This window comes from Crotalus tigris, unplaced genomic scaffold, assembly GCF_016545835.1.
Source record: "Crotalus tigris isolate CLP2741 ecotype Arizona unplaced genomic scaffold, ASM1654583v1 scf7180000018485.2372832, whole genome shotgun sequence".
Taxonomy (NCBI): domain Eukaryota; kingdom Metazoa; phylum Chordata; class Lepidosauria; order Squamata; family Viperidae; genus Crotalus; species Crotalus tigris.
The window spans coordinates 180,153-205,792 of record NW_024097033.1 but is presented as its reverse complement, the minus strand read 5'-3'; the positions used below and the strand labels follow the sequence as shown (position 1 = coordinate 205,792).

General features: G+C 37.9%; 3 protein-coding genes and 2 non-coding genes across 16 annotated transcripts in view; 2 read left to right on the top strand and 3 right to left on the bottom strand.

Moving 5' to 3' along the window:
* GPR1 (G protein-coupled receptor 1) overlaps positions 1-4,497 on the top strand; it is a 34,812-nt gene extending 30,315 nt beyond the window's left edge. For 4 of the 12 annotated variants that reach the window (XM_039352851.1, XM_039352852.1, XM_039352853.1 and 1 more), the window contains 2 exons: positions 2,093-2,267; positions 2,578-4,497. In XM_039352851.1, the coding sequence (XP_039208785.1) occupies positions 2,169-2,267; positions 2,578-3,684 (1,206 nt within the window). In that variant the 5' untranslated portion in view covers positions 2,093-2,168 and the 3' untranslated portion in view covers positions 3,685-4,497. Of the gene's footprint in view, positions 1-1,898; positions 2,034-2,092; positions 2,268-2,577 lie in introns of all 12 variants that reach the window. The other 8 variants (XM_039352857.1, XM_039352862.1, XM_039352860.1 and 5 more) reach the window with 2 other exon arrangements.
* Positions 4,498-12,605: 8,108 nt separating this feature from the next.
* EEF1B2 (eukaryotic translation elongation factor 1 beta 2) lies at positions 12,606-22,339 on the bottom strand. The gene is made up of 6 exons (XM_039352841.1): positions 22,166-22,339; positions 20,974-21,096; positions 19,367-19,490; positions 15,103-15,169; positions 14,027-14,152; positions 12,606-12,796 (listed from the first exon to the last, which is right to left on the bottom strand). The coding sequence occupies exons 1-6, from the start codon at positions 22,243-22,245 to the stop codon at positions 12,642-12,644; spliced, it is 675 nt and encodes a 224-aa protein (XP_039208775.1). The 5' UTR covers positions 22,246-22,339; the 3' UTR covers positions 12,606-12,641.
* Positions 14,483-14,616, bottom strand: LOC120312342. Its single transcript, XR_005557868.1, has one exon. It is a non-coding gene; the product is annotated as a small nucleolar RNA SNORA41 (small nucleolar RNA).
* Positions 15,237-15,313, bottom strand: LOC120312341. The gene has a single exon (XR_005557867.1). It is a non-coding gene; the product is annotated as a small nucleolar RNA SNORD51 (small nucleolar RNA).
* A 128-nt stretch (positions 22,340-22,467) lies between the features above and the next one.
* Positions 22,468-25,640, top strand: part of NDUFS1 (NADH:ubiquinone oxidoreductase core subunit S1) — a 42,060-nt gene continuing 38,887 nt past the window's right edge. The window contains exon 1 of the mRNA XM_039352839.1: positions 22,468-22,599. The gene's annotated coding sequence lies outside the window, so the exon portion shown is untranslated. The remainder of the gene's footprint in view (positions 22,600-25,640) is intronic.

Here is a 25,640-nt window from a genome sequence, read left to right as displayed (position 1 = left end):
TAGGTAAATTGACAGAATTTTGAAAGTCTTCAAAAGCAGTTTTCCAGATCAACGTATACTTGGTGTAATAAAAGCGAAGCTACTCTAAGTTTATTATGTTTTCTACCTTCCTATATGTTCAGTCACACAGTAACACATTCTGCCCAGCCTAAAGGCAGCCACTGATTTAAAAAAAAAATCACCTACTATTCTGTTTGTGGCATATTTGTTAAAAAAGAGAAAGGGGAGGAAAAAAAGTTAAATGTATTTATTCATTTGACTTGACTTTTTCTCAGTGCATTAAAAGTCAGAATCAAGTCAGGTGATTTAACCATCTGAGTTGAATAGCAAATATGCTAAAAAACATGTTTCTCCTATGTGGGGATCATTTATCGCCAGGCTATATTCATAATACTGACCAATGTACTGTAAATAATATCTAAAATCTTGCCACTGTGAATAAAATGAAAGTATGTCAAGCTGGTTTTATTATTGATGTTTTTAACATAATTTACAAAATTGCCCCCAAAAGTGTTCCTTTCAATTCAGCAAGCTGTTCTTGCACATGCTGTTCTAAGTACATCTGCATTGCATGTTTTGATTATTTAGCTATGAAGTTAATTAAACTTAATGAGGTTGAGTGGCATATGGAAATTTTCAATAGTATGACTCTAAATGCTTTCAGTGGGATCCATGACATCTCAAAAACTGTTCTTAAGCTTCATCACCAAATTGAATAGGGTTTTTTCCCAGATAGTTTGCATAAAGTTGTACCTAAACAAGTAGAAGAGGATCCTTACAATTTAAAAACAGAAATTTCCATTGTATATAAATTATTTTAGGGATGGGAGCTACTGTGTTTAAGTGAACAAAGCTGTAGCTCCCTTTTATGTTATGATTGTACTTATATGGAAAGTGTGTTTTGTTTTCACATACGCCCTGTGATTTTAAAATTAAGAAAACTGTTTCTTCCATGCTGTGGGCTTGCAATTAAAAACGTACATACTATGTCAAAATACATACCAAAGTGTTTGGGTAAAGGTGCACATAACTGCTATACATCAGAATAAAATGGATTAGGAGATGAGGCATAGTTTGCAGAGGGAGTAAATAAATGCATGTTATTTTCTCTGGAAAGCATAGAAGTATAGAAAGGGTGATATTTGGTTATGGCCTTTAAAAAAGAGATTGTAAAGAGTTAACTTATGTTTTAATGACAAGGTGTTCATAGAGTATCAACCATTAGCGTTTCATAGCATTTTTCTATCTGACTTTCTTTCAGAGGTGTTCTGTGGAGGGGAAAGTATTGCAGCAAGTAATATATTCTAAAGAAGCACCTCTTCTTAATTTATTGTTTTATTTTTACAGATGGTAAAGAATTTCTATTTTAAACAATGTTGCTTTCTGACCATTTCATTGTTTTTCATGCTTTACCACTTTTGAATTCTTTTGTAAGTTTTTGTAGGATAGTACCCTGTAGGTACTGACTTGAACACTTTTGACAAGCAATAGACAGCCAAGCTTCCCACCTCTTGAGAGGTGCTGTGTTTTTCCGATTTGTCATTTTTAGTGCAGGGAGTTTCAATAGTGTAGTTCTACTTTTCCATATGCATTTTTTGTGACTTTGACTTTTTGACTCCTGAACAAGTCCCTGCAGTTTTCTTGGATTTCAGAAGTCCTTTGTCATTGCTTCCTTTTTAGGGCTGAGAGAGAATAACTGGCCCAAGGCAATCCAGCTGGCTTTGTGCCCAAGATGGGACTAGAACTTAGACTTTCCTAGTTTCTGCCCTAATGTCTTAACCATAAACTACATATTTTACAGAAAGGATGGACTTTCACACGCAGAACTGTATTTTGCTTAACCATATTTTGCTAATCTCTCAGAAGTGGCTGAATTCTTATCTCACACCAACCCACAGATCAAGAAATAGAAACTACAAGCTGCATTCACATATCATGTTACGTCAGACCAAATAAAGTACATTATGACTGATTTAGTGGATGTGTGAACCCCGTCAACATCACAGAGAGCCTTAGGGAAAAAGCACTTAAAGGTAGGCAGATTCTGTGACAGCTATTCCCAGCCTGTTTTTTCATTTCATTTTTTCCCCAGATACAGTGGACTATAACATCCATTTATAGAAGTGTCAAGAAGATGCAAAGCAAAGTGTTTCTGGGAAATATATACAATGATAGTAATAAATATGATAAGAAGTATTCAAATCATAAGCAGAAGCCATTGGCATAAAACTGTAGGCTCTTTCTTCAATTGGACTCACACTTCCAAGGTACGAGTAATCGTCATTGTCCTTGGACAAAACACTAAATACAGTCATGAGCATGAGGTGGTCTAAATAAACTATACCCTGTATTGTTATGTTGGGTACAATTGGTGCAATGATACCTTGCTGTTTTCTGATACCGTACACTCCCATATCTTTTAAATAAGAGTTCATCTACCATACAGATCAATATTTGAAAACTGCCATACAAGGTTGAATAATTGAGCAGCATTTGGGAGCCTATGGATACCAGTACATTGCTTGAAAATACCACTGTTATACTTGTAACTACCTGCTCTATCCCTTTTTGCCCCAGATCCAAGTTCGCAGGAGACAGAGTGTGGTCATGTCATCAACTGACTTCCTGTACCAAGATAACTTTACTGAATACTTCGAAGATTATGAGGAAGATGAGCCAGCCCAGGCCTACCTCAGTCATACACAAATCACTTCTCTTGTGCTACAGATGGTGGCTTTTCTCTTAGGAGTACCTGGCAATGCAATAGTTATTTGGATCATGGGCTTCAAATGGAATAAGACAGTTACATCCATCTGGTTCCTCAACTTGGCAATTGCAGACTTAATATTTGTTTTGTTCCTGCCCCTATATATTACATATGTCATCATGGGCTTCCACTGGCCTTTTGGGAAATGGTTGTGCAAAGCAAATGCTTTTATGACCTTGCTCAACATGTTTGCCAGTGTCTTCTTCCTGACAGCAATCAGCATTGATCGTTATGTCCATCTGATCCACCCTGCCTTCTCCTATAAGCATCGGACACTCAGGAATGCCTGTATCCTGATTCTGCTTATCTGGATTTTGGCTACAGTTCTTGGAAGCCCAGCACTGTATTTCAAAGACACATTTATATCACCCCAAAATGTCACCATATGCTATTACAACTTTCACCATGAGTTTGATGTTATTGTATTCAGACATCACACACTTACATGGATAAAGTTCATTTGTGGCTATCTCTTTCCACTCTTAACTATGATTGTTTGTTATTCCTTTCTAGTCAGCCAGGTTAAAAAAATTACAGTACTAACTTCCAGCAGGCTCTTCTGGACTATTCTTGTGGTGGTGGTGGTTTTTTTTATTTGCTGGACCCCGTATCAAATATTTACCATTCTGGAACTGTCAGCTCATCATAATACCTCTTTGCATGATTTGTTTGAAAGTGCCATACCTCTTTCTATTGGCTTTGCCTTCATCAATAGTAGCCTGAACCCTATCCTTTATGTCCTTCTCAGTAAGAAGCTCTCATCCTCCTTTAGTGTGACATTCTCAGAGTTGGTCAAACACACCCTGTGGGAAGTCAGCCGATCTGCCACAGTGAGCGATCACGGTCAGAATTCCCTGAGTCTGCAGTTGACTGAAGCCCCAGTGATAGAACACACTCTGGAGGAAATTTTGCAGTGACTGCCTGTCTCTTTGTAAATTAAATTCAGTTTAGTACTAGGTTAACATACGTCTTGAGTACAAACAAATAGACGATAAGCTTTTTACAAGTTCTGTTAAAGATCTTTAATTTTTGACAGAGCTCTCAGAACACATATGTCTCTCTTAACTCCTGCCTGAACTCTTCTCAGTCAAATAGGGATGAACATTAATGCAGCTTAGAACAATGTAAACATATGGCTGAAGGCCCCAACATTTCACTTGCAAGTATAATAAGGCTTCTGCAATCAATCTTTTTCACTAATTATCCTTTAGGAGTTATAGGGGAGTAGTCTCAGACTGATAAAGTAGAACAATATGAGAATAATCTTTGCTTTCCTATCAGTTTCAGCTTGGTGAATTTTTCTAGGCTGAGATTAAAAATGTTACAAGGGAAACACAAGAAGAAGAAAAAAAGAGATTTTGTAGACGCATAAGATTTTGAAATATATTCTATATCCTAGTATTGCTTTTTTATCATTTTTCAAAAATAAAAAAAATGGTATCAGTGGGGAATTCAGGGCAGATCAATAATTCTGGGCTATATATGTATGTATGTATGTATGTATGAGGAAGTTTATTATAAATATTTTCTTATGTTATCTAAAATGCACAATGTTACAATATTTATAGTAATACAGTATTATATTATAGTGCTATGGTAATACAGTACTGTATTTACGATGCTTCTAGCACAAATGAAAATATATAATGTAAGCACAATTTGATCTCTTCTTTTGTTACTGTTGTTGCTTGAATATAGACATTTACATATATTAAAGGACTTTTCTGTTATTGCTTTCAGGGAGGCATCTGAATGAGTAATCTTGCTTACAAGGCATAATTAACTCTGCTGGTTATGTTATGTACCACTAGAACTGCATATAATATTAACATTTTTCAGGCCAGCCAATGATTAAAATGAGATATTTATACATGAGGTGTGGGCCATTAAAAAGTTTATACCTACAGAAATCTATGAGAATATTTGTATTTAAAGAAGGAAGGAGTATGGTAGTAGTTTTTGCAATATAACAGAAGGAAAATGGTGTTTATAAATAAAGGGGGCTTTTAAAGATCAAGGAATCGTGAAATAAACACAGATGTAATCATAAACATTAGAAAATGTGGTTTACAATGCCACCACCACTCATTATTTTCTTATAGCACACTGAAATTTCTTTAGATGGAGTCCCTCCCCGTTCATTGGATAATTCTTGCCCATATCCCACATTTGCTGGACCTTCCTTTTGAGGCCATTTCCATACTAATGTTGCTCCTACTATGCAGATGTTCTGATACAATTCAAAACTGTCCTGAAGACATGTTCACCACTACTGAGTTCAAAATATTGAGAACATGCACAGAACATCATTAGCCAGACAGCGCATGCCTCCATCTGATCAAAGGAGAATGCAGAGTTTAACCAGTGTTCTGCTGCAAGCTACTCCAGAGCCCAGAACAACAATATTCCCTCTCTCTTCCATTGCATGAATAAAAGAAATAAAATAAATTGTCGATGCCCTCTTTCTCATCATGCTTTCAGTACGTGCATTTGTTTGGCTACAAGTATTAACAGCCAGCTCTTATAGCACAATGGTAAAAGACCAGTATTTGGCATCTTATAACCAGATGGTTCTCTCTCAGTGGTTGGAATGGAGAGAGAGAAGGAGAGAGGAACAAGATGCTGTAGCTCTAACTGAGAAGAGTTGCCTGCAGTCTAGAACCTAGGGGTAACATCAGAGTTCTGGTCAATGAAAAAGCAAAGCACCCACTAGTTCCACTGAGACATAATGTGGCAAGCAATACACCAACTTTAACCAACTTTAAACAAACTGCCACTGAGCTGCTCCTTTCCCAAATTCAGTCCTTATACTCATATGATACCACAAGGAGTTTCAAAATGTGATAAAATCTTGATGCGGAAGTGCCCTTCTTTTGTTCACCAGTAGATACAACACATACAAAAAGGGATAGAGATTTGATCTCATGGTGATGACCATTGACTTTTTTTTAAACCACCCTCTTGTAAGTGGTCTGTGCACTCTTTGTCTCTTGGCTTTATTACAGTAAGAATCATACAATAGGTACTGATTTCATCAGGACTTCACTGCTCAGGATTGCATCCTATATGCCGAGAACCATATTTCCATTCCATTTGTAAAAATAACTTTTATGTGTGTATTTTCTTATTTTGTTATTTCATGGAGAAGCATGGTAGAAATTGCATGGAAATTTCCATTATTAAGCAGATCACTGCAGTTAACTGAATTGTGCAGTTGATAAACAAATGTGGCTCCTCCATTGACTTTGCTCCTTGGAAGCCGGATGGGAAAGTTATAAATGGTGATCCCATGACCCCAGGACAATGCAACTGTCATAAATACATGCCTGTTGTCAAGTGCCCAAATTTTAATCTTGTGACCATGGGGAGATGCTGCAATGGTCGTAATGAGAAAACCATTCATAAGTCATTGATTTTTCAAGTGCCATTGCAATTTCCAATGGTCACTAAACAAATTTTTGTAAGTTGTAGACTACCTGTATGCTGTCTGTTTATCCTAGGATGCAGTTATGTCCCCAAGTTTAAGATATATGTTGGCTTGTTTTCCTTAATCAATTTTAGATTGACCTAAGTAATATTTCAACAGATACTAAAAAGATCAATTTCTATTTTTCCATGTTATAGCAAGATGTCCATGTTCAAATAAGCATGACTTACAGTTACCACATCATTTTTTTTGCTCCCAAATTCCATTTTTCTGGAAAATATATACTGAGAATGCACGGATAATTATCTTTGCAATTGCCCTTGAATAGAGTTGAAACAATAATAAATCCATGACTGGGATACTGTGACTTTGCCAAAATAAATCATTACTCAGAACTGCAAATGACATTGAAGTATAAGGATGTATTTTGAAAATCTCAGTCATCAGTGCCTGAACTCAGCATCCCTATAAATCATGACTGGATGGATTATGATAAAATGTGATACGTGATTCCAATCTAGTCTAACCTAGGTTTCCTCAATCTAGTATGTTTCAGATATGTTGGGACCACAACTCCTAGACTTTCTCTGTAAATTCATTATGTTCCATCTTCTATAGACACCCCCTCCCCAGATAGCTATGAATTTCAGATTCGAGAGATTCTATCTAGTTGAATGCATATTTAAGCAAAGAGACATAATGGGAAAGAAGTTGTTCCAGAGTCCTTTCTTTCCATCCATAGCATGATTGCCTCCCTAGTTATATAGCATTTGAGTTAACTCAAATCAATTGGTCCTTGGTGGGTTGCTAGTAGAAAGCTTTGGAAAGATTTAAATGGCTTACTCATTCCTCAAATCTAAAAAAATCATTGGTGTCAATGTCAAATTTTTTTATCCCTGATCAGATTGAAAAGTATTGTTAACCATTTGTTTTATATCTTTATGTTGAAGGGATCGTAAGTTTATACAGTTTGCTGGGATAGGTCTTTTTTTTTGAGGATTTTTTTTTTTGCTCTTTCAGGTGGGGGGAGGGGAGAGGGCATGGGAGGAAGCCAACAAAATGCTGAAGCAGAGGTATTGCACCTGCTTTTCCTTGTGACTCAACTCAGCACCTTTTTTTTAGAAAAGACACCCAGGACGCTAACTTCTAAGCCTCCCTGTCTCAAAGTAAAATATTTTCAGAAATGTGCAGATACAGTAATTAAAAATAAAGTGCAAACCAAGCAATTTAAAGTCTCTTTCCACAAAGCAGCCAACTTATATTGCTGTTCAGTCCTAAAGGATTATATTGTGCATTATGTTGTACACAAAATTACAGGGTATGGTTTTTGTTTTAAATTTGATTACTGTCTGTTTGAATTCCAAATTATAAATTTGGGGAGTTCTACATTGCTAAGAGTCAGTTGATTGGAGTGGTCTATAAACCATACAAGAAAGTAAATGAATGAACAACTACATTCCCCATTGCAAAAGAACAAAGTTTGCCGTAATTTTGATTTTGCCTAGGTCCAAGTTGCCAAACCTAACTGTAGAAAAAAGCAGCTTTAAGAACATCCCAACAACCCTGTGAATAGTTTTGGAGACAGCACTGATCATCTCACTGCACAAATAGAAGAGAGCTCTCCTGTTACAACATCACGAAGCAGACCGAAGTCTGGAGTAGAAGTGTTCTTTTGCATAGCATGTTTAGTTACAACTATTTCAAAGTGGCAATTCCCCATCTATAATAGTAACAACAATACTGCAGAATAGGAGAAAGAATTGGAGAAAATCACAAAATACAAAGACCTGCAAAGAGAACAACTATGTCAAAAGAAAGCAAAGTTAGTACAAATATTAACAGGTGCCTCAAGTGCAATCTCAAAACTGGAGCACCACTTGAACACCATTGACAAAATCACCGACAACTGCAAAAGGCAGCTTTTAGAACAACTTCCTTCCTGTGATACCTTAAACCAGGGGTTCCCAACCAGGGGTGCTTGCACCCCCTGGAGGTGCGAGACGATATTCCAAGAGGTGCAAAAACTTGGGTTTTCAAAATTATAGTGTATATGCATAATTTGTTGCCATTATTTTGAACTTTTATAAGGGGTGTGAGAATATATCAGAAGCATTTTAGGGGTACGGGGTATAGAAAAGTTTGGGAGCTGCTGCCTTAAATCCATGAAACAACATTTTCTATCTCAGGGAAGGAATTGATAGGTGGATTGAATAAATATGCAAATTCAAGTCTGACTTCCTTGATTGAATATAGATTCTTGAAACACTGGGGTTGATTTATTATTATTTCCATTAGGCAGCTGAAGCAAGAAGAACAAGTATGTATAGTTTGCTCCATGTAAAGACAATCAATGATGTCTTGAGAACAGATATCTACCCTAATGAGCCATGCACAAGTATGGAGTTTTAAAATTAGCTGGAGGCTAGAAGGAAAAGACTGAACACTAATTGGTATTGACTGTAAACTAACGGGACGATTAATCCATCCAAGACAAGGTCTGCAGTCAAATGATACTGTCTTTTCTTTTTCAAACAAAGACTTCTTATTTAAGATTTCAAGTTCTCTTAGCTACCAGGTTATGAATGAGATTTAGATGGATGATACTGAATTAAGACTCATTTCCTCCTCAGGGCAACTTTCAGATTTCTTATGTTTATAGAACAGAAAGGCTGGGAATTTTTTCAAGCCGAATGATGCACCACTGAACAATGTCCATTGAAACATTTGTGCCATTAATTTCAATCACTTGTTTTGCTTTCACAGTCATTGAGAAACTTTATGCTTGGATTAATTTACAGCACTTTTAAATTTATTAGATTTGAAACGTTCCAATGAAAATGCACTTGCAGCAGAGAGAATCTTTATCAAAAGAATGTGCTCAATTACAATGCATAGGGAACCACCTAGGTATCAGAGCAGTGGAATCACAATCTCTACTTGCAGAGAATAAACATGATGACCCTGATGGAGATGTGCAGGAAGTTAAAAGGTTTGAAGTATGCTATAATTCCAGAAGAAAGAGATAGTATTCATAAGTATATCGGGCAAACACCAGCCTAATTCACTGGAGTATAAGGAAGAGGAGAAAAGCCCAGACTTGCAAGATTCTGTTATTATAACCAATTACAATAAAATTTTAGCCTCCCCATGAAGTTGATTTTCTGGTTTACCTACAGGGCTGACATCACTTATCTCATCATAACATTTGAAGTTCAGCTATCCAGTGTAAGATTTGGGTCCAGGAAACCATCTGCAACCAAACATTTCTAATAATCAGATGTGACATTAATTATATAATTAGTTCAACAACACTGGGGGTGGGGAATATAAGCTTCAATGGCAGACCCCCCCCACCAGAATTCCTCAATAAGATACTTAATATTGACTGTCACCAATCAAGATGAGTCTGCTGATACTGCTTAGTCTATTCAGCTGTGGTGTTTTTTATCTTTCTATAAAGCAGCAGTTCTCAACCTTTGTGTGACGGCGACCCCTGAGGGGGAAAAATGGTGGATCAAGTTGTTTGGCGACCCCCGTAAAATGGTCGTTCGACCCCAAATGGGGTCATGACCCATAGGTTGAGAACCGCTGCTATAAAGACTTAAGCTTGGCCCTAGAAAGACAAACATTTGAATTTCTTGCCAAATGCCTGGAAGCAGGTAATACTTACCCCGAAACAGAAGGGACAGCTGGGTAACCATGTAGACTTGTGGGTGGGTGGGGAATTTCACAAGCAAGTTCTTTTTAAGCCAAAACTTCAAAATGGAATGCAGGGCTACATAAAACAAAGTTTTGTTTTGACCGTAAAATACTGTATCCCAGTATTCCAGCAGAATGATTCAGATTGCTCATGATTTGGCAGAAAAAATGTGAGCCAATTATGTGTGTTCTAAGTTTCATTAAAACAAAGCTTGGAGACCCGCATGCAAATCCAGACAGCCAGTATGGCAGGAAACAGATATAGAAAGCTCTACAGGTTGCAGAGACATCACCCTGCCAACAAAAGTGTGTATAGTCAAGGCTATGGTTTTTCCAACTGCAATGTATGGATGTGAAAGTTGGACCATAAGAAAGGCTGAGCGACAAAGAATTGAGGCCTTTGAACTATGGTGCTGGAAAAGACTCCTGCGAGTCCCTAGGACTGCAAGGCGTTCAAACCGGTCAGTCCTAGAAGAGATCAACCCCGACTGCTCTTTAGAAGGCCAGATCCCGAAGTTGAAACTCAAATACTTTGGCCACCTAACGAGAAGGATGGACTCATCAAAGAAGGGCCTAATGCTGGGAAAGATTGAGAGTAACAGAAGGAGATGACAGAGAATGAGGTGGCTGGATGGAGTCACTGAAGCAGTAGGCGTGAGCTTAAATGGACTCCAGAAGATGGTAGAGGACAGGAAGGCCTGGAGGAATGTTGTCCATGGGGTCACAATGGGTCGGACACGACTTCGCAATTAACAACAACAGGTTGCTATCACCTAGCACTTATCTGGAGCTTTATTGCCCATATTTTCTAGTTCTAGCTTTCCTTCAACTTTAAGAATAGACCAATATTATTTGCCCCGTGTATACTATATGCTGAAGGGAACACAGATTACTAATAATGTCTGAGTTTTGAGTCTTTTTCAGAAGAGAGAAACATTCTTTCCAATCAGTTACATCCTCTAGAGCACTAGGGCATCTGGGCAGAAAATATTCAATTCTAGTCAGTCCATTAAGTTGCTTTTAAAATTGTTTCAGAATCTTTTGCCTAGGCCCAACCTTACCCCAAGAATAAGGAATATGGATTTTTCCTTCACTCTAAGATTCATCTGCAATGCAGATTTTCTGCATTGGGGGGGGGGAGGAAGGTGCTGCCTAGGACTGAGGCGCAAACAAGGACCAAATTCAAATCAATCCTTGCCTGTCTGGATTCCAACATTTATATCTTAAATGTAAAGTACATTAACAGAACAAAGAAGTAATCTTGAGTCATGCTTGCATCTTTGCTCAGAAAACAATCCTTTTTGTACTTTCAATGCCAAAAGGGTAGACTGAAGAAATGCAGCAAACAGATCTCAAAGCAAGTTTCAAACATAACCTTTTCACCAAAGCATGCCAGACTGCTTCAGCAGGATCCAAAAGAGCATACATCCCCAAGATTAGGAAGCAAACTAGTAAAGCACTAAAAAAAAAAAAAAAAAAGCCTTCCAAAGGCTCCATGGATAGACATAAATGGATGTAATGTTCAAAAGACTAAGATGAACAAACACCACTAAAAAAGCAGAAGCAGCCAACCAACCAGCCTTTCATTAATTTTTCAAATGCATCCCAAGTCAAAAACTCTAAGGTACCTATCAACATCAACTTAGAATTTGGTGAAAGACGATTCCGCTGATAATTTGTAGGGCTGAGGTGTTCATGTGTACTCTGTCACATGAGCTTTCAGAGCGACAATGAAGATGACAACACATTAACTACATACAGAAAAGCATTTGAGATCTCAATATTAATGGGATCCAAGATCATTTAAAGAATGCATTTGACATAATCAGCAAGTCAAATAGACCAATGTTATACTACCGTACTTTTTGGCATCTCATCCAACATTTGTCTATGAACTGAAGGTATTTTTGCCTTGAGTAAGAACTTTGGGTTGATTTATCTGATGATCCATTTGTTTAATGCAATGATGGCGAACCTTTTAGAGACTGAGTGCCCAAAGTGCAACCCAAAACCCACTTATGCATCATCAAGTGCTGGGAGGGGGGGGTGTTGCCAATTGGCTGGGTGTGGCTACGGTGGTAACGGCAGACTGGGTGGGACTAAAAAGTTCAATCAATCAATTCCAACTGTGCAAGATCTTTTTTTTTTCCTGTGAGAAGTTGAAATTGACTGATTGAACCTTTTTTTTTTTTTTTGTACATGGTGGCGGAGGCCTAAAGCGAAAAGGTTTTATAAAACCCAGATGAAGGCTTAGGACTGGGGTGATCGCGTGCGTGCCCACAGAGAGGGCTCTGAGTGCCGCCTCTGGCACCCGTGCCATAGGTTCGCCATCACTGGTTTAGTGTATGATGGGTTTAGGTGAATTCTCCTTAGGTGACTCATACATAACACCATTAAGTTTGAGAGGAATCTTATGAAATAAGCCATTCTCTGCTGTTTACCCATCTAGCCTTTTAAATTTCTCCTCCTCCAGTGTTTTAAATGTCAGAGCAACCCACTATGTCAGGTAAAGAACTATTCAATTAATTAGAGGGGATTTGGTTCAACAGTGTAAAATCACAACTTGGAATTTCTCCCAAGATAAGAGTGGGACTATGGTACTTCTGTCTCTGAACTGAGGGAATTCAAATTACAGTGTTTCTTTTGAACCTACAAACTTCAATTGTAAACTTGATTTTTTAAGTCAAATACTGAAGAGAACAAATCACAACATTTCTGCTGCAATAGTTTTATTCCCGAAGCTACAACTTAAATTTTGTTGAAAGCTGCCACATCCATTGATTGTACATAATCTTCAAATGCAGTGATCTTCTCTTCCAACATATCAGTTCCAACTTTATCATCTTCAACTACACACTGAATTTGAAGTTTCTTTATTCCATAACCAACTGGAACTAGTTTGGCTGGAAAGATAATAAAACAACTGTTAAAACGGATTATCTATTCTATATGTTTATCCCCTGTAATAGATATTCAGTGTGGATAAGGTATAGAAGCAAGAATTCAGGAACTTGAATTACAGGTTCCCTCATACAGCAACTCCTCCTGAAGTATAGCAGCTAAGAAGTGAATTTAAAAGCTCTTCCCATTCATTGTTTTATAGAAGGATTCTAGCAGCACACTCTTTAGTGATGTCTTTTAATAAAATGTATTAGTCTGGAAAAGTACCAGCAAACTCCTGATTTATGGCAATACATAATTTATTGCTATAAATGATGAATGTTGTAAGGACACAACTTTTCTCCTACAATATTGATCATTTAAGTTTCAAATGTTGTAGTAAACTTATGTTTATTGAAAGGTTCCAATAAGAAAAATTACCTAAGTGCATTGAAGACTATCATATACAGGAACAGCAATAAGGAACAAACCCAGTTTAAGGTAATGTGCAAATGACATTGTTTGCAAGGAGTTAGGGGAAGTTTGGTAAATTTAAAAAGCTGTTTCTGTGTCAATGGATATATGCCTTGCAAAAACAGTGGAGTGGAGAAGAGAATGATGCTAGTCTACGTACCTTTAGCTATCAGATGCAAAGATAACTTTTACTTAAGAGGTTCTATATGGCAAAATAATCCACCTCTATATGCATCTCAGACTCTTAAACAAAGGATGAGATAAGGTAAATTACATAGGCCATCAGAATTCAATGATCTAATCTAGGAGTCTTGGTGGTGCAAAAGTTAGAATGCAATATTGCAGGCAAGCCCTCCCCACAGCCTAAGTTTGATCCTGACAAGACTCAAGGTTAGCCTAGCCTTTCATGGTCAGTAAAATGAGGCCCAGATTGTTCGGGGCAATATGCAAATAATGCTGACATTGTAAACCACCCAGAGAGTGCTGTGAAGCACTATGGGGTGGTATGTAAGTCTAAATATTGTTACTATTGTTAGTCCACAACACAGCCAAAATTCCATTTTGGGGTACTCAACTAAGAAATTTGACTGCCCCTACCTTTTCACCATTGGAAGTTCTCAACAAACAGCCCGTTATTTTGTGAAATGGAAACAATAAACTCTACAAACTTTTGGGGACATGATTTAAGAAGCAATTCAACTATATCAAGATCTTACGAATGTGAAGTGTATTCTAAAAGTAATAAGCCATAAGTTTTCTATCTCCAGCCAATTACTTACAGGATCCCCACACTAAGCCATCAGCCTGAATGCTTCGGACACATTCCTCCAATTTGGCCATATCTGTTTCATCGTCCCAAGGTTTTACATCTAATAAAATGGATGACTTGGCAACCAGTGCTGGTTCTAGAGAAACCAAAGAATAACTCAATAAAAGCAGGTTGTTTCACATAATTTCAGGAAGTTATAGCAACTGCCAAAGTGATAGTGCAAGATTGGAAGATGTAGAGAGACTTGGTCCATAGAATTGCCAAGAGTCAGACATGACTGAATGGATTAACATCATCATAGCAACAGCACTGTAACAAATTTCCTTATATAACCTAGTGATAGTATATAAAAAAAGTTGTTTCTATTTAGAAAAAAAAACTGAAAATATCACACACTAAATGTTTAAAACTTCTAAACTGCAAAATAAGATTAAATTTAATCCTCATAGGAGAAGAATACAAGATATATTGTTCGTTACACTGCAATTCTCTTCTCCTGGTTGGGAAAGGAGCATTCTGCAAGCGTAACGGCTATTTTCCCACAGTTGGAATACTGCAACTGCTACAGCACAGAACAGTTTCAGGCCAGTACCTGTGGAATCACATATTTGCTATGAGGAGAAATCAGTATTTCACAATTGACAGAAAAATACATAATTTAAGATGTTGTACTATTTCTAGAGCCCTGAAATTTATCTTCACCTGTATTCAGACATTTGAACTGTAATGATACATTTTCAAATCAAAGCAATACCTGTAATGCAGTGGTTCTCAACCTGTGGGTCGGGACCCCATTTGGGGTCGAATGACCATTTCACGGGGGTCACCAAACCATGCTGTCCGCCATTTTTTTCCCTTTTCCCTAGCTGTCCTACTCCCTCTTATTGGTGGCCACATCCACTTGGGGGTCACCACAACATGGGGAACTGTATTATGGGGTCACGGCATTAGAAAGGTTGAGAATCACTGCTGTAATGAGAAATATGTCTGTAATGCTTATACACAGTGACCTGAGACAGACTATGGTTAATCTAGGAAATAACTGACTGAGTAAATTTAAGGAGTGCTGAAGGACTGACAACTTACTTTTGGCCTTCTTTGATTCATATTGAGCAAGCCGCTCTTCCCTTAACTTTTTTGCTTCTTCACTTTCCTGAAGAAATGAAAAACAAAGTTAAATAAAATAAAGCAATTATTTCTTTATCAAGCTCAAACTCAATTGGATCTTTCAGAAAAACAAATCATCATAATTTCAGACGAAAGATGGTGATTTGGTCTTTATTCATCATGTCACCAATGCAAAGCTTTGAAAAAGATAAGATTTTAATTTTAAAACACTATCTACAGACAACTTTAATATTTATTACAGAATATAAAGTAAAGCTTCCCCTCAAGTGGGGCATGATTCCCGATTCCATGATTACTATGTGTCTACAGTTTTCTTGGCAAAAATACAAAAGTGCTTTCTGACTATCTTTTTTTTTAATTTGTTTTCCCAGTCTAGACTACTGCCCTAAGCTTTCCCAAAAATCATCCATACAAAATTTACTGTGATTTAAGCCTACTTAGCCTTTTCAAAGTCAGCGAAGATTGGATAGGTTGTGCTATCCACTGTGGTTTTAGAGTAAAGCATTATTTAATGATTTCTTAAATTTCTACCAAGTATTTCCACTAAAATACAGCACACACACACACACACAAAAGGCTCATATTAATATTCAATAAATTCAAAAATAAAATTAACATGATATAATTGCAAATCTTAAGTTATACCACAACCATCAATTAAATGGCTAAATTAAAGACGGAATTATTTTGTAAAGTTAAAGGGATTATTTTTCATAGTCCGAAATCACCTATTGGGGAAAAGTGTTGTCTGATATGACCGCTTGAAACCAGCTGTTATCACAAATTATTATTGTTCAAATGAACTCATCTGCTACTATTTTGTAGTGAAGGAACAGCTTAAGATCTAAGAGACTTCTCAAAGTGAGTACAATCCTTTTATTGAGCTATAAGAAACAATAGTCTCTGTTCTGGATACAACTAAACTCAAACGACTACAATGCTTACCAAAGGCCCAGATTTATCCGGTAACCCCAAAAGACAGTGGTCAAATTGCACTGAAGGCCGTAGAAAGTTCCAAAAGAACTAATAAAACCATACTCCAATGCACCAACCTTTTCATTCACTAGAGAAATTTTAATTTCACAACTTTGTTTACAATCTTATATCCCTTTGCATTATATAGGATCTGAAAGGAATCTCAATAAGACAAGACAAACTGTCTTGCTTCAAAACTGTAGTCCAAACCTGCCACATAATGTCAAGTTAGTAAGTCTTTTCTGTTGCCCTCATTGCCAGCTCCAAGTGGACTCTGTAGTGTCCTTGTCTCTAAACCAGTGTTTCTCAACCTTGACAATTTTAAGGCATGTGGACTTCAACTCCCAGAATTCTGGGAGTTGAATGCTGGCTGTGGAATTCTGGGAGTTGAAGTCCACATGCCTTAAAATTGTCAAGGTTGAGAAACACTGCTCTAAACTAAGTGGTTTAGTTTGTCAGTATTTACAGAAACCATGTGCCCATTTTGCTCCAGTGCCCTCACTCTAAGTCAGTCAGTTTGGGAAACACTGCTCTAAGTGAAGGAATGACTTGGCTCTATTGGGGGCTCATGCTGCTTAGAAAAAAAAATATCTTGTATTATGTGAGATAATTTATATCGGTCATGGGTTCAATTGTAACATGAAAAAGTTACATTTTTTCCTAAATAGCTAAGGTAGTTATTAGGAGCCATTTGGCTCCTAAAGAGAAACATTTTTATTACTCACACATCATCCCTGCAGAATTTCACGTTGGCAGCCAATCTAAGGGACTTTTTGGGGACTTCCGGTGGAAAGATGGCCAACTGAACGATACGCCCAGGGAAGGAACCCTGAGGGATTTTCCCCCTGGAATGTAGCTTCTTCAACTATCAACGGAAAGAACTGGCATTCCTTTAGTTTTTATGACTCTCCTGGGTTAGGAAAAGTCTTGGAATTATTCCTCAAAATCCTGATACAGCTAAGATCTGCAAGAAGCTTCAGGAGTGTGCTGAAAGCTTGGGGGGGGGGCTGCAATTAATTTATTGTTGAAGAAGCAGCTGTTTTGAAATTTATTTTTCAAATGGATAGTAAGTTGTGCCTTTTATTTCTTAATTATTTTAAAAGATTATTAATCTTTATTAAACTAAAAGAGGCTCTCTTTAGCTACAGTCTGTTATTCCTTTTTGAAGATCTACATCAGAGGTCCACGACCTTTTGGGCACCAGGGACTGGTTACATGGAGATTTTTCTGCAGAACGGAGGGGGCGTGGTTTTGTATGCTGCCTGCATCCTGTGGATGGGGCTTTATTTGTGCAGACCGGTTGCTAGCATGCCGTGGCCCGTACTGGTCCACGGACCGGGGGTTGGGGACCCCTGATCTACGCCATTTTGGGGAGTTCTTCTTGTTAAACAAGGTAGGAGGCTGCTAAGGCAAGCTAAAATAAGCGTGGACTATCGTTAAAAAAATTGATGGAGAAAAATGGCAGAAAGTTGTGGTTGTAGTTTATTATTTTTAGTAATTTGTAGCTTGGTCTTTGCTGTGAGTGACTAAAACTGTGCTACTCCCTTTTATTCTATTGGCTTTTGAAAGCCAATAGAATAGACTCTCTTGAATAGTCTAATTCTATTGGCTTTCAAAAGCCAATAGGAATTGTCCAGGCTGTCTCTGCTCTGCTGAGCCCGCCAAAAGTCCCATTCTGCAAATGGTGCTGCACCAGTTGAGTAGTCCTCGACTTACAACCGGTTGAGTAGTCCTCGACTTACAACCGGTTGGGGGGGGGGTCGCAGCATTAAAAAGGCTTAAATAAAAACCTAGAGTTTTAAAAAGGATGTATAAAAAAACATTTTATGAGGAAAATTTGGAGGGAGTGATCCAAATTTAATGCGTTAATTGGAATTTTATTGGTGTAAAAGTGAACTTTAATATATGTATGCTAAGAGGAAGTTAAAAAAAGATGTATTAGAAAGTTTTAATTTTAGAAATGGTTTTAAAGAAAACCTTAGTGTTTTAAAATGGATGAAAAAATATTTTTCCCTTTAAAGTTAAAGGATCAGAGAATACACTGAATTTGTTTTTTATTTGGCTATCACTTATGGATTTTGTGCTTGTGATGAAAAAAAATGAAACTGACTTTGGTTTTGCCAATATATTTGTTGTTAAACATATGAGGAACAGTTGCTGGAATTGGGTATGTCTAGTTTAATGAAGAGAAGGACGAGGGGGGACATGATAGCAATGTTCCAATATCTCAGGGGCTGCCACAAAGAAGAGGGAGTCAAGCTATTCTCCAAAGCGCCTGAAGGCAGGACAAGAAGCAACGGGTGGAAACTAACCAAAGAGAGAAGCAATCTGGAACTAAGGAGAAACTTCCTGACAGTTAGAACAATTAACCAATGGAACAATCTGCCTCCAGAAGCGGTGAATGCTCCAACACTGCAAGTTTTTAAGAAGAGACTGGACAGCCATCTGTCCGAAATGGTGTAGGATTTCCTGCCTCAGCAGGGGGTTGGACTCTATGACCTCCAAGGTCCCTTCCAACTTTATTATTATTACACTATTGTTTAACCGTAAAAAGTTGAGGTTGTAATGTTATCTTGTACTGTGCTAAAAAGAGTTGGAGGTCAATGCCTTTTCTTCCCTTAATTTCTTATTTTTATTTTTCTTTGTATTTTATACATTGATAAAACAATATATATATATATACACACACACACACACACACACACACACACACACACACACAAAATGATCCTTCTATAGAGGAGAGTATTTTTAACTGTGCAGTCCTTTGTGCTCTCTGAGCTTGTCTGTTTTCTTGAAGAGGCTTCATTACTGAAGTAGGTAACATAATCAGTGCCAGTAGGGAGTAGGGTTTGCTCTCATTTAAAATGATCTTTCTGTGCAATAGATTTTACACATAATTGTTCCTCCTTCAGACCACCAACCAACTGAACAGAATTTCAAATTAACTGTGTACCTTGCTTCACACATGGGGCTGATATTAATTAGAATTAGATGTGATTCTGACAAACAGAAAATATCAAGCTGAGCAACCTCTGTAGAAACATTGAAATCCACTGAGAAGCTAAATATATTCCATTACAATTCTGAGATGTGCAAACTAGCCCAATTGGGCAGCATTTGTAGTGTTTCAGTGTCTTAACTGTTTAACCTCAACTGCATTATATTCTATTACATAATTCAATTAAGTTCATGCTGCTATTTATCTAAGCCCCACACAAAATTAATAGGAAGAAGTTTGGGGTACCTCATCTTCATCAGAACCAAAAAGGTCAATGTCATCATCATCTTTGTTATCTCCACCAGTGCCCGTACTGTCTTCAACATCTGCAGGGCCATATTTTCCCAAAGCTTTCTTCACACCAGGCAGACTAGAAAACAAGTAGCATTTAATTGTTGACCCTACATTCCTATTACTTCAGTATAGTCCAGAATAAAGCTGTAGAAGTGCAGCCTCCCTTTGCCAACCAATTAACAGCTATCCTTAGCTATATTGAAATATCAAAAGTAGTGATACCAACTTCATAGGCACCTGATGCTCTGCAGGCAAATTGCAATTTAAATGGTTACTTATAATGTATCTCCAGCATAGGTCTGAGCATCAGTGAGGGAGACTTGCTGTCATTGATTTAGCTAACAATGCCATTGTCTTCAGAAGTTTTTTTATCAATACACTAATATTAAATCAGATTAAATAATTCCTGAAATTGGGAATTTTCTAAATCTACTTGGATCAGATTTAGACTATGTGGACCATGAAAGCTTCTGGTTTTAAAATGTAAACACCCCATCTCTTGTATAGGTAGTCCTTGCTTACAACCATTTGATTAACAACAGCCTCCAAAAAGTCAGTTATGATCTAAATTTGAACTTACAGCTGTCAACCTATTCCTGCAATCATGTGATTGAAATTCCGGCACTTGGCAACCACCTTGCAATTATGTCTGTTTTTTGCTGGTTTTTGGCAAAAAATGGCATTGGTTAAGTTGGATTCATACTTACAATGATTCAATTGTTAAGTTGTTGTAAAACTGAGTCATGTGATGATTTATGACAGCAACAACTTACAACAGAAATTCTGATTCCAGTTGTGGTAAATTGAGGACTACTTGTAAGTCTATAATGCAATTTATTCAACGGCATTCATCAGGAAAAGTGAATTACAAATTTAAAATGACCCAGTTATAACAATCTTACTTTCTTAAAAATACAGAATGGAGAACTTTATATTACTGGCCACTGTACTGTGGATGTGATACAAAAGAGGAAATATTTAAGTTTTATTTTGGTAGTTCTGGATAAAACATATTCAGGTGAGTGTGCAGGCAAGGTTCATGCACGCTGCTGTCTTTCTCTGCTTGGGACTCTCCATCATTTCCAGTGCCTTCCCTCACCCAGAATCATTTTTGATAGCAAGATGGGCAACATATAGCCTCTTATCTCAGAAGCTCATCCCCAATCTTCTAATGCCTTTTCTCCCTTGTCACAAACTCTGCATAATATACTCCAGGGAACCCCCATCTTCCCAGGTCTTCCTTTCTCTCCCCCCCCCCCTTAGCCACCAACATCCCTGGTCTTTTCCCCATTCTTCCCCCTAACTACTTCTGCTTGGATTAAAATAGCCCTGGTGTTCTGAGCTAGACCAGAGCAGTTCAACATGCATGTTTTTGGAAACATGGGCCATCCTTGGCAATTTCCTATGCAAATAATATTTTCCATATCCCTATTGGAAAAATACCCCAAACTCTTAAATTTTTGAAAAAAAGAATATTTTATATCTCTGTGAGCTTCATCTGAAACACAATCTGTAGGCAGACCAGAAACAGAAATGCAAATAGCACAAACGAGCCTCACCTTGCTTTTTGTTTCTCATAAGATCTAATGTGATTGTACCAGCGGAGGGCATGGTATAACTCAGGAGGAGGGGATGAACCAAGTGCTTCAAATACAGCAACATCTGCCTGTGATGGAACATACCTACAGGAAAAGTAATGTAACCATGAATTTTAATTAGCAAAGCCACTTTAATTTACCACAGGAAGTACCATAATTACTATAAACACCCATTGTATTGATTCTATGGTTGCTTTGCAACTTTCACCTTTGGGAAAATTAAAGGGTGGCTGAACTTGTTAATGATCGACACTAGGTGGCTCTTCAGATGCAACTATCTGATGGGAATTAGCAGACCTTTCCTTTTTATATCCAGTTCACTGAGCTTTGAATAGAGCAATCCAGTCCCGGTATTAAGAGTGTGATCTTTAGGGCTGGTTCTTTAGTAAGAGGCACTGACCACAGTCATAAAGTATCTTCATACTGGAGTAGATGGATTCATAAGAAAAGAGGAAGGGAAGTCCTTGTTAAAAGCAACTTTCTTAAATTGCAACTTCCATTTCATCTGACATACCTAGGGGGTGTATTAAATCTACCAATTAACCCCAAATAAAAATTGTTCCATGCCATTGACAACTCAGGCTCAGTTTTAATTTTTCCCTTCATTCCATAGTGTTTCACTAGTTATAATTCGAACAGTTAATTGCAAAGTTCATTTCCAACATAAGCTCATTTATAAAAAATAGACCCAACATCTGCTGTAGAACTTTTGAGCTGCAAATGGTTTCGATTCAAATCTCTGCCGGTCAGTTTTTTATTAGCCAATTCATTCTCCTAGCACGCTGTAAAATAAGAATCGCTTATGGTTTTGGAAAAACGAAACCAAGGTAACGTAGATTAAAACAATGTTGAACGTTCCAGGAATGATGACAATGAGAAGGTTAAATTCGTTATAATGTAATTATGCTCCCTGCCTTCGGAGTGTAAAAAGAAACGCCCGCTCTTCATTTGATCGCATGGCGCTATTAAAGCTCAGAGCCAGGCCTGACCGCAGGATCCTTCCTGAATTTACTTGGGAAATCGCGTCAACGAAAGGCTACCAGGGCCTACAACGCCGAGAGCGAGCGGAGAAAGAAACGCTTTCCCCAAAGGCTCCCGCACAGGGACACACAGAAAGACAAGACGCGAGAAAGCTGCTGTCTGGGCCCCTCACCCCTCGATGTAACTTTTATCTGCCAAGAAGGAGTTCAGGAGCTGCAACCCGGCGGGAGATTTCAGGTCCCCAAATCCCATGATGGCGCCGAAGTGTCAATTGCAAGAGAAAGCAGGAAAACCCCCAGCCGGCAACAAACCACCAGTACACCGCCGTCTCAAAGAGAACGTGTTCCTTCTCTGCAGTGCTTATATAGACCACAACGGATCCTTCCGCACTTCATAGAGATAGATATCCGTCCGCCGCGCACGCCCTTCGTTTTTCTCTCTCTGCCCTCCAGAGAAAGTCGCGCGCGTTTTCCGGCCGGCCTTTCCTGGCGGCCGGAAATTACCGAGCGTCTCGCGGAAATTGCCGAGGGCACCGCCATATTGTACTGAAGAGAGCGTTCGAGGGGAGTTCTGTTTTGAGGTCGAGGAGCCTCCCCGGCCGAGGAGGTAACAAGGGAAAGGTGGCGGGCGGTTGAACAAGCGAGAAGGCAGCCCCTTAATGGGGGCTTCTTCCTGGCACCGAGAAGAAAGTGGAAGGGGCTTGCCTGGGATGGGGACGCCCTTGACTGAGGTCGACCACCCCAAGTGGAGCGCGGGTGGGTCGGGGTCTTCTGGGCTTTCCCCCCCCCCTTCTTTTTTGCTGCCCCTCCTGCTGTCAGTGGAGAATTCCGTCCTTCCTCTCACCTGCATGACTCTCCTCCTTCTCCTCCATTGGTCTGTAAACGCAATGGTCCCTTTAAGGAGTTTTCCTAAGCGCGTATGAAGTGTTATCATCACGTGGCAAGGATTCCCTCTGGGATTGCGCAGGAACAAGAAGGCTAGAAGAGCAGGACGTGTAAAAGGATGGAGTGGTCGCGGGGATGTGCAAGAACAGTTCAATTCCTATGAGCCTCCGTCTGACGTGTTAATTCAGTACGCGTTGTATTGCAGGGCCAAGTCTACGCATCAGTTTAATATCTTGATTTTTTTTTAAATCATACATATTCAGCAATCTAGTTTAGGCTTCCATTGAAGTCCCCCCTCCCCGAATGTTACAGAAGTGCTTTTTAGATTTTTAAACCAGTTCGTGCAAGAGACGCTGTGCGATCTTTGTAGCGTTTGTTAATATGTTTAATAGTAATATCGGGTTTTAGCGTGTTCCGAATTGCAATCGCAAATGTTATCTCCCTGGTTCCTGAATGCTGCAGCTTTTAAAACCAGGGTTGATTTCATTTGCACAGAGGTTGCTGGACTGTTTACCATATGTCGGTATCTAGGATTGCAGGGCATCCTGTTGCCCCCGGAAGTGTGCTGCGGTCTGTTGACAACCAGGTTCAGCCCTCTTTCTTTCCATTAGAGATGTTTATTGGGAGTGCTTATGGGACTTGCTCAGGGCTGAGATTTATTAATTTGGAATAATTCTTCTATGAATATGTTCATACTAATTGCCACCGAGTAACAAGTCCTATTGTGTTTATTTTTTTTTAATTGAAAATTTTAAGAGTTTTTACAAAAAACAAAAAAGACAACAAAAAAACAAAACAACCCTCACCCAACCCCTCCCAAACCACCCCCTCCATCCCCCCCCAGCTTCCCAGAGCTGAATATAGGCTTAATTAAAATTTTAAAAATCCTAAAAAAAAATTAAACAACTTATAAAATAATTAACAATAAGATATATATAACAAAAAAAACATAAGCATTAAAAAGAAAAAGTGCTTAAAAAGAAGAAAAAAGATAAAAAAAAGAAAAAAGAGAAAAAGTGCAATCTATAAAATATCAAAATTTATATACAAGTTATAAAAAGGCTAAATGATATTTTTTTATATCCAATTTGTATTGTGTGAAATTTATCCATTTTTCCCATACGGCAAAATTTTTTTCTTGCGATTGCTCCTTTAAGAAAGCCGAAATCTTTGCCATTTCCGCCAAATAAGAAACTTTAAAAAGCCACTCTTGCAAGGTAGGCAAAGATTCCTTCTTCCAATATTGCCCTACTAACAGCCTTGCAGCTGTAATCAAATTCAACATCAATATAACCTCCTTAGCATCACAATCAGTAACAATACCTAACAAAAACAATTGTGGAGTAAATTTTACCCTCTTTCTAAAAATTCTCTGAATATTCCACCATATCTTAATCCAAAAAGCTTTTATATTTTTACACGACCACCAAATATGATAATAAGTGGCGTCCAGGCAACCACATCTCCAACATTTAGGCTGTAAGTCAGGATACATAAAAGACATTTTTTGTGGATCAAGGTGCCATCTATAAAACATTTTATAAAAATTCTCCCTTAAGTTCTGGGCTTGTGTAAATTTAACATTCCTCACCCAGATAGTTTCCCAGGTATCCAGTAGAACTGGTTCACCAAAATTTTGTGCCCATTTAATCATACAGTCTTTGATTAGTTCTGATTCTGAATCCAGTTCCACTAGAACCCCGTAAATTCTCTTAATGTGAGTTCGTCTTTGATCCTTTACTTGTTTAAAAAGATTTTCATCTTCTCTAAGCAAGCCCATATTACGATCCATCTTCCATCTATCCACTATTTGTCTATATTGAAACCATGAATAGGTAATATTTTCATGTACTAAATCTTCCAAAGATTTTAACTGCCAATTTTGGCCATCCCATCTAAGTAGTTGTGTATAAGAGACCCTATCCATTTTAACTCCTCTCCTTATCCCCTCTATCGCATGCCAAGGTATAGCCCATAATGGTATTTTAAAATCACTTTTATAATATTTCCTCCAAACCCGAAGTAGAGAAATCCTTATAATATGAGATTTAAAAACCCAATCCACTTTTTTATTAAAAATTAAATAGGCATGCCATCCAAAAAGTAAATCCCAACCCTCCAGATGGAATATTTCTACATTTGTTAAATTTACTCAATCACTAATTAATGTTAAAACCACAGCATCATAATATAATTTCAAATTCGGTACCTTGAGTCCACCTCTCTCACGGAAGTCTTGCATAATTTTAAGCTTTACCCTTGGTTTTTTCCCTGCCCAAATAAATTTATTAATGCCTTTCTGCCATTCATTTAAATTAACTTCATTCTTTAAAATAGGTAGCATTTGAAACAAAAAGAGAAATTTTGGTAGGACATTCATTTTAATCACTGCAATTCTTCCCATAAGAGATAACTGTAACTTCTCCCAATTCTTCAAGTCTTTCTGTACCCTGACCCACAGCCTTTCATAATTATTCTTATACAATTTTACATTAGAAACAGATAAAGTAACCCCCAAATATTTTATCTTATCAACAACTTCAAAATCAGTCAAATTAACCAAAATCTGCTTGTCCCGATTAGTCATGTTTTTAGATAATATTTTAGTCTTATTATTATTAATTTTAAAACCTGAAACCCGTCCATATTGGTAAATCAGTTGTAGTAACTTTACTACAGAATAGGTAGGTTGAGACAAAGTAACCACCAAGTCATCTGCAAAAGCTCTTAACTTGTATTCTTTTTTGTTAACTTCTATTCCTT

Coding starts and splice junctions, on each gene's coding strand:
- EEF1B2 (XM_039352841.1), bottom strand. CDS start 22,245: ATGGGATTTGGGGACCTGAAATCTCCCGCCGGGTTGCAGCTCCTGAAC. Junction 21,097..22,165: donor GATAAAAGTTACATCGAGGG/GTGAGGGGCCCA, acceptor CTTTTCCTGTAG/GTATGTTCCATCACAGGCAG. Junction 14,153..15,102: donor TGAATCAAAGAAGGCCAAAA/GTAAGTTGTCAG, acceptor TGGTTTCTCTAG/AACCAGCACTGGTTGCCAAG.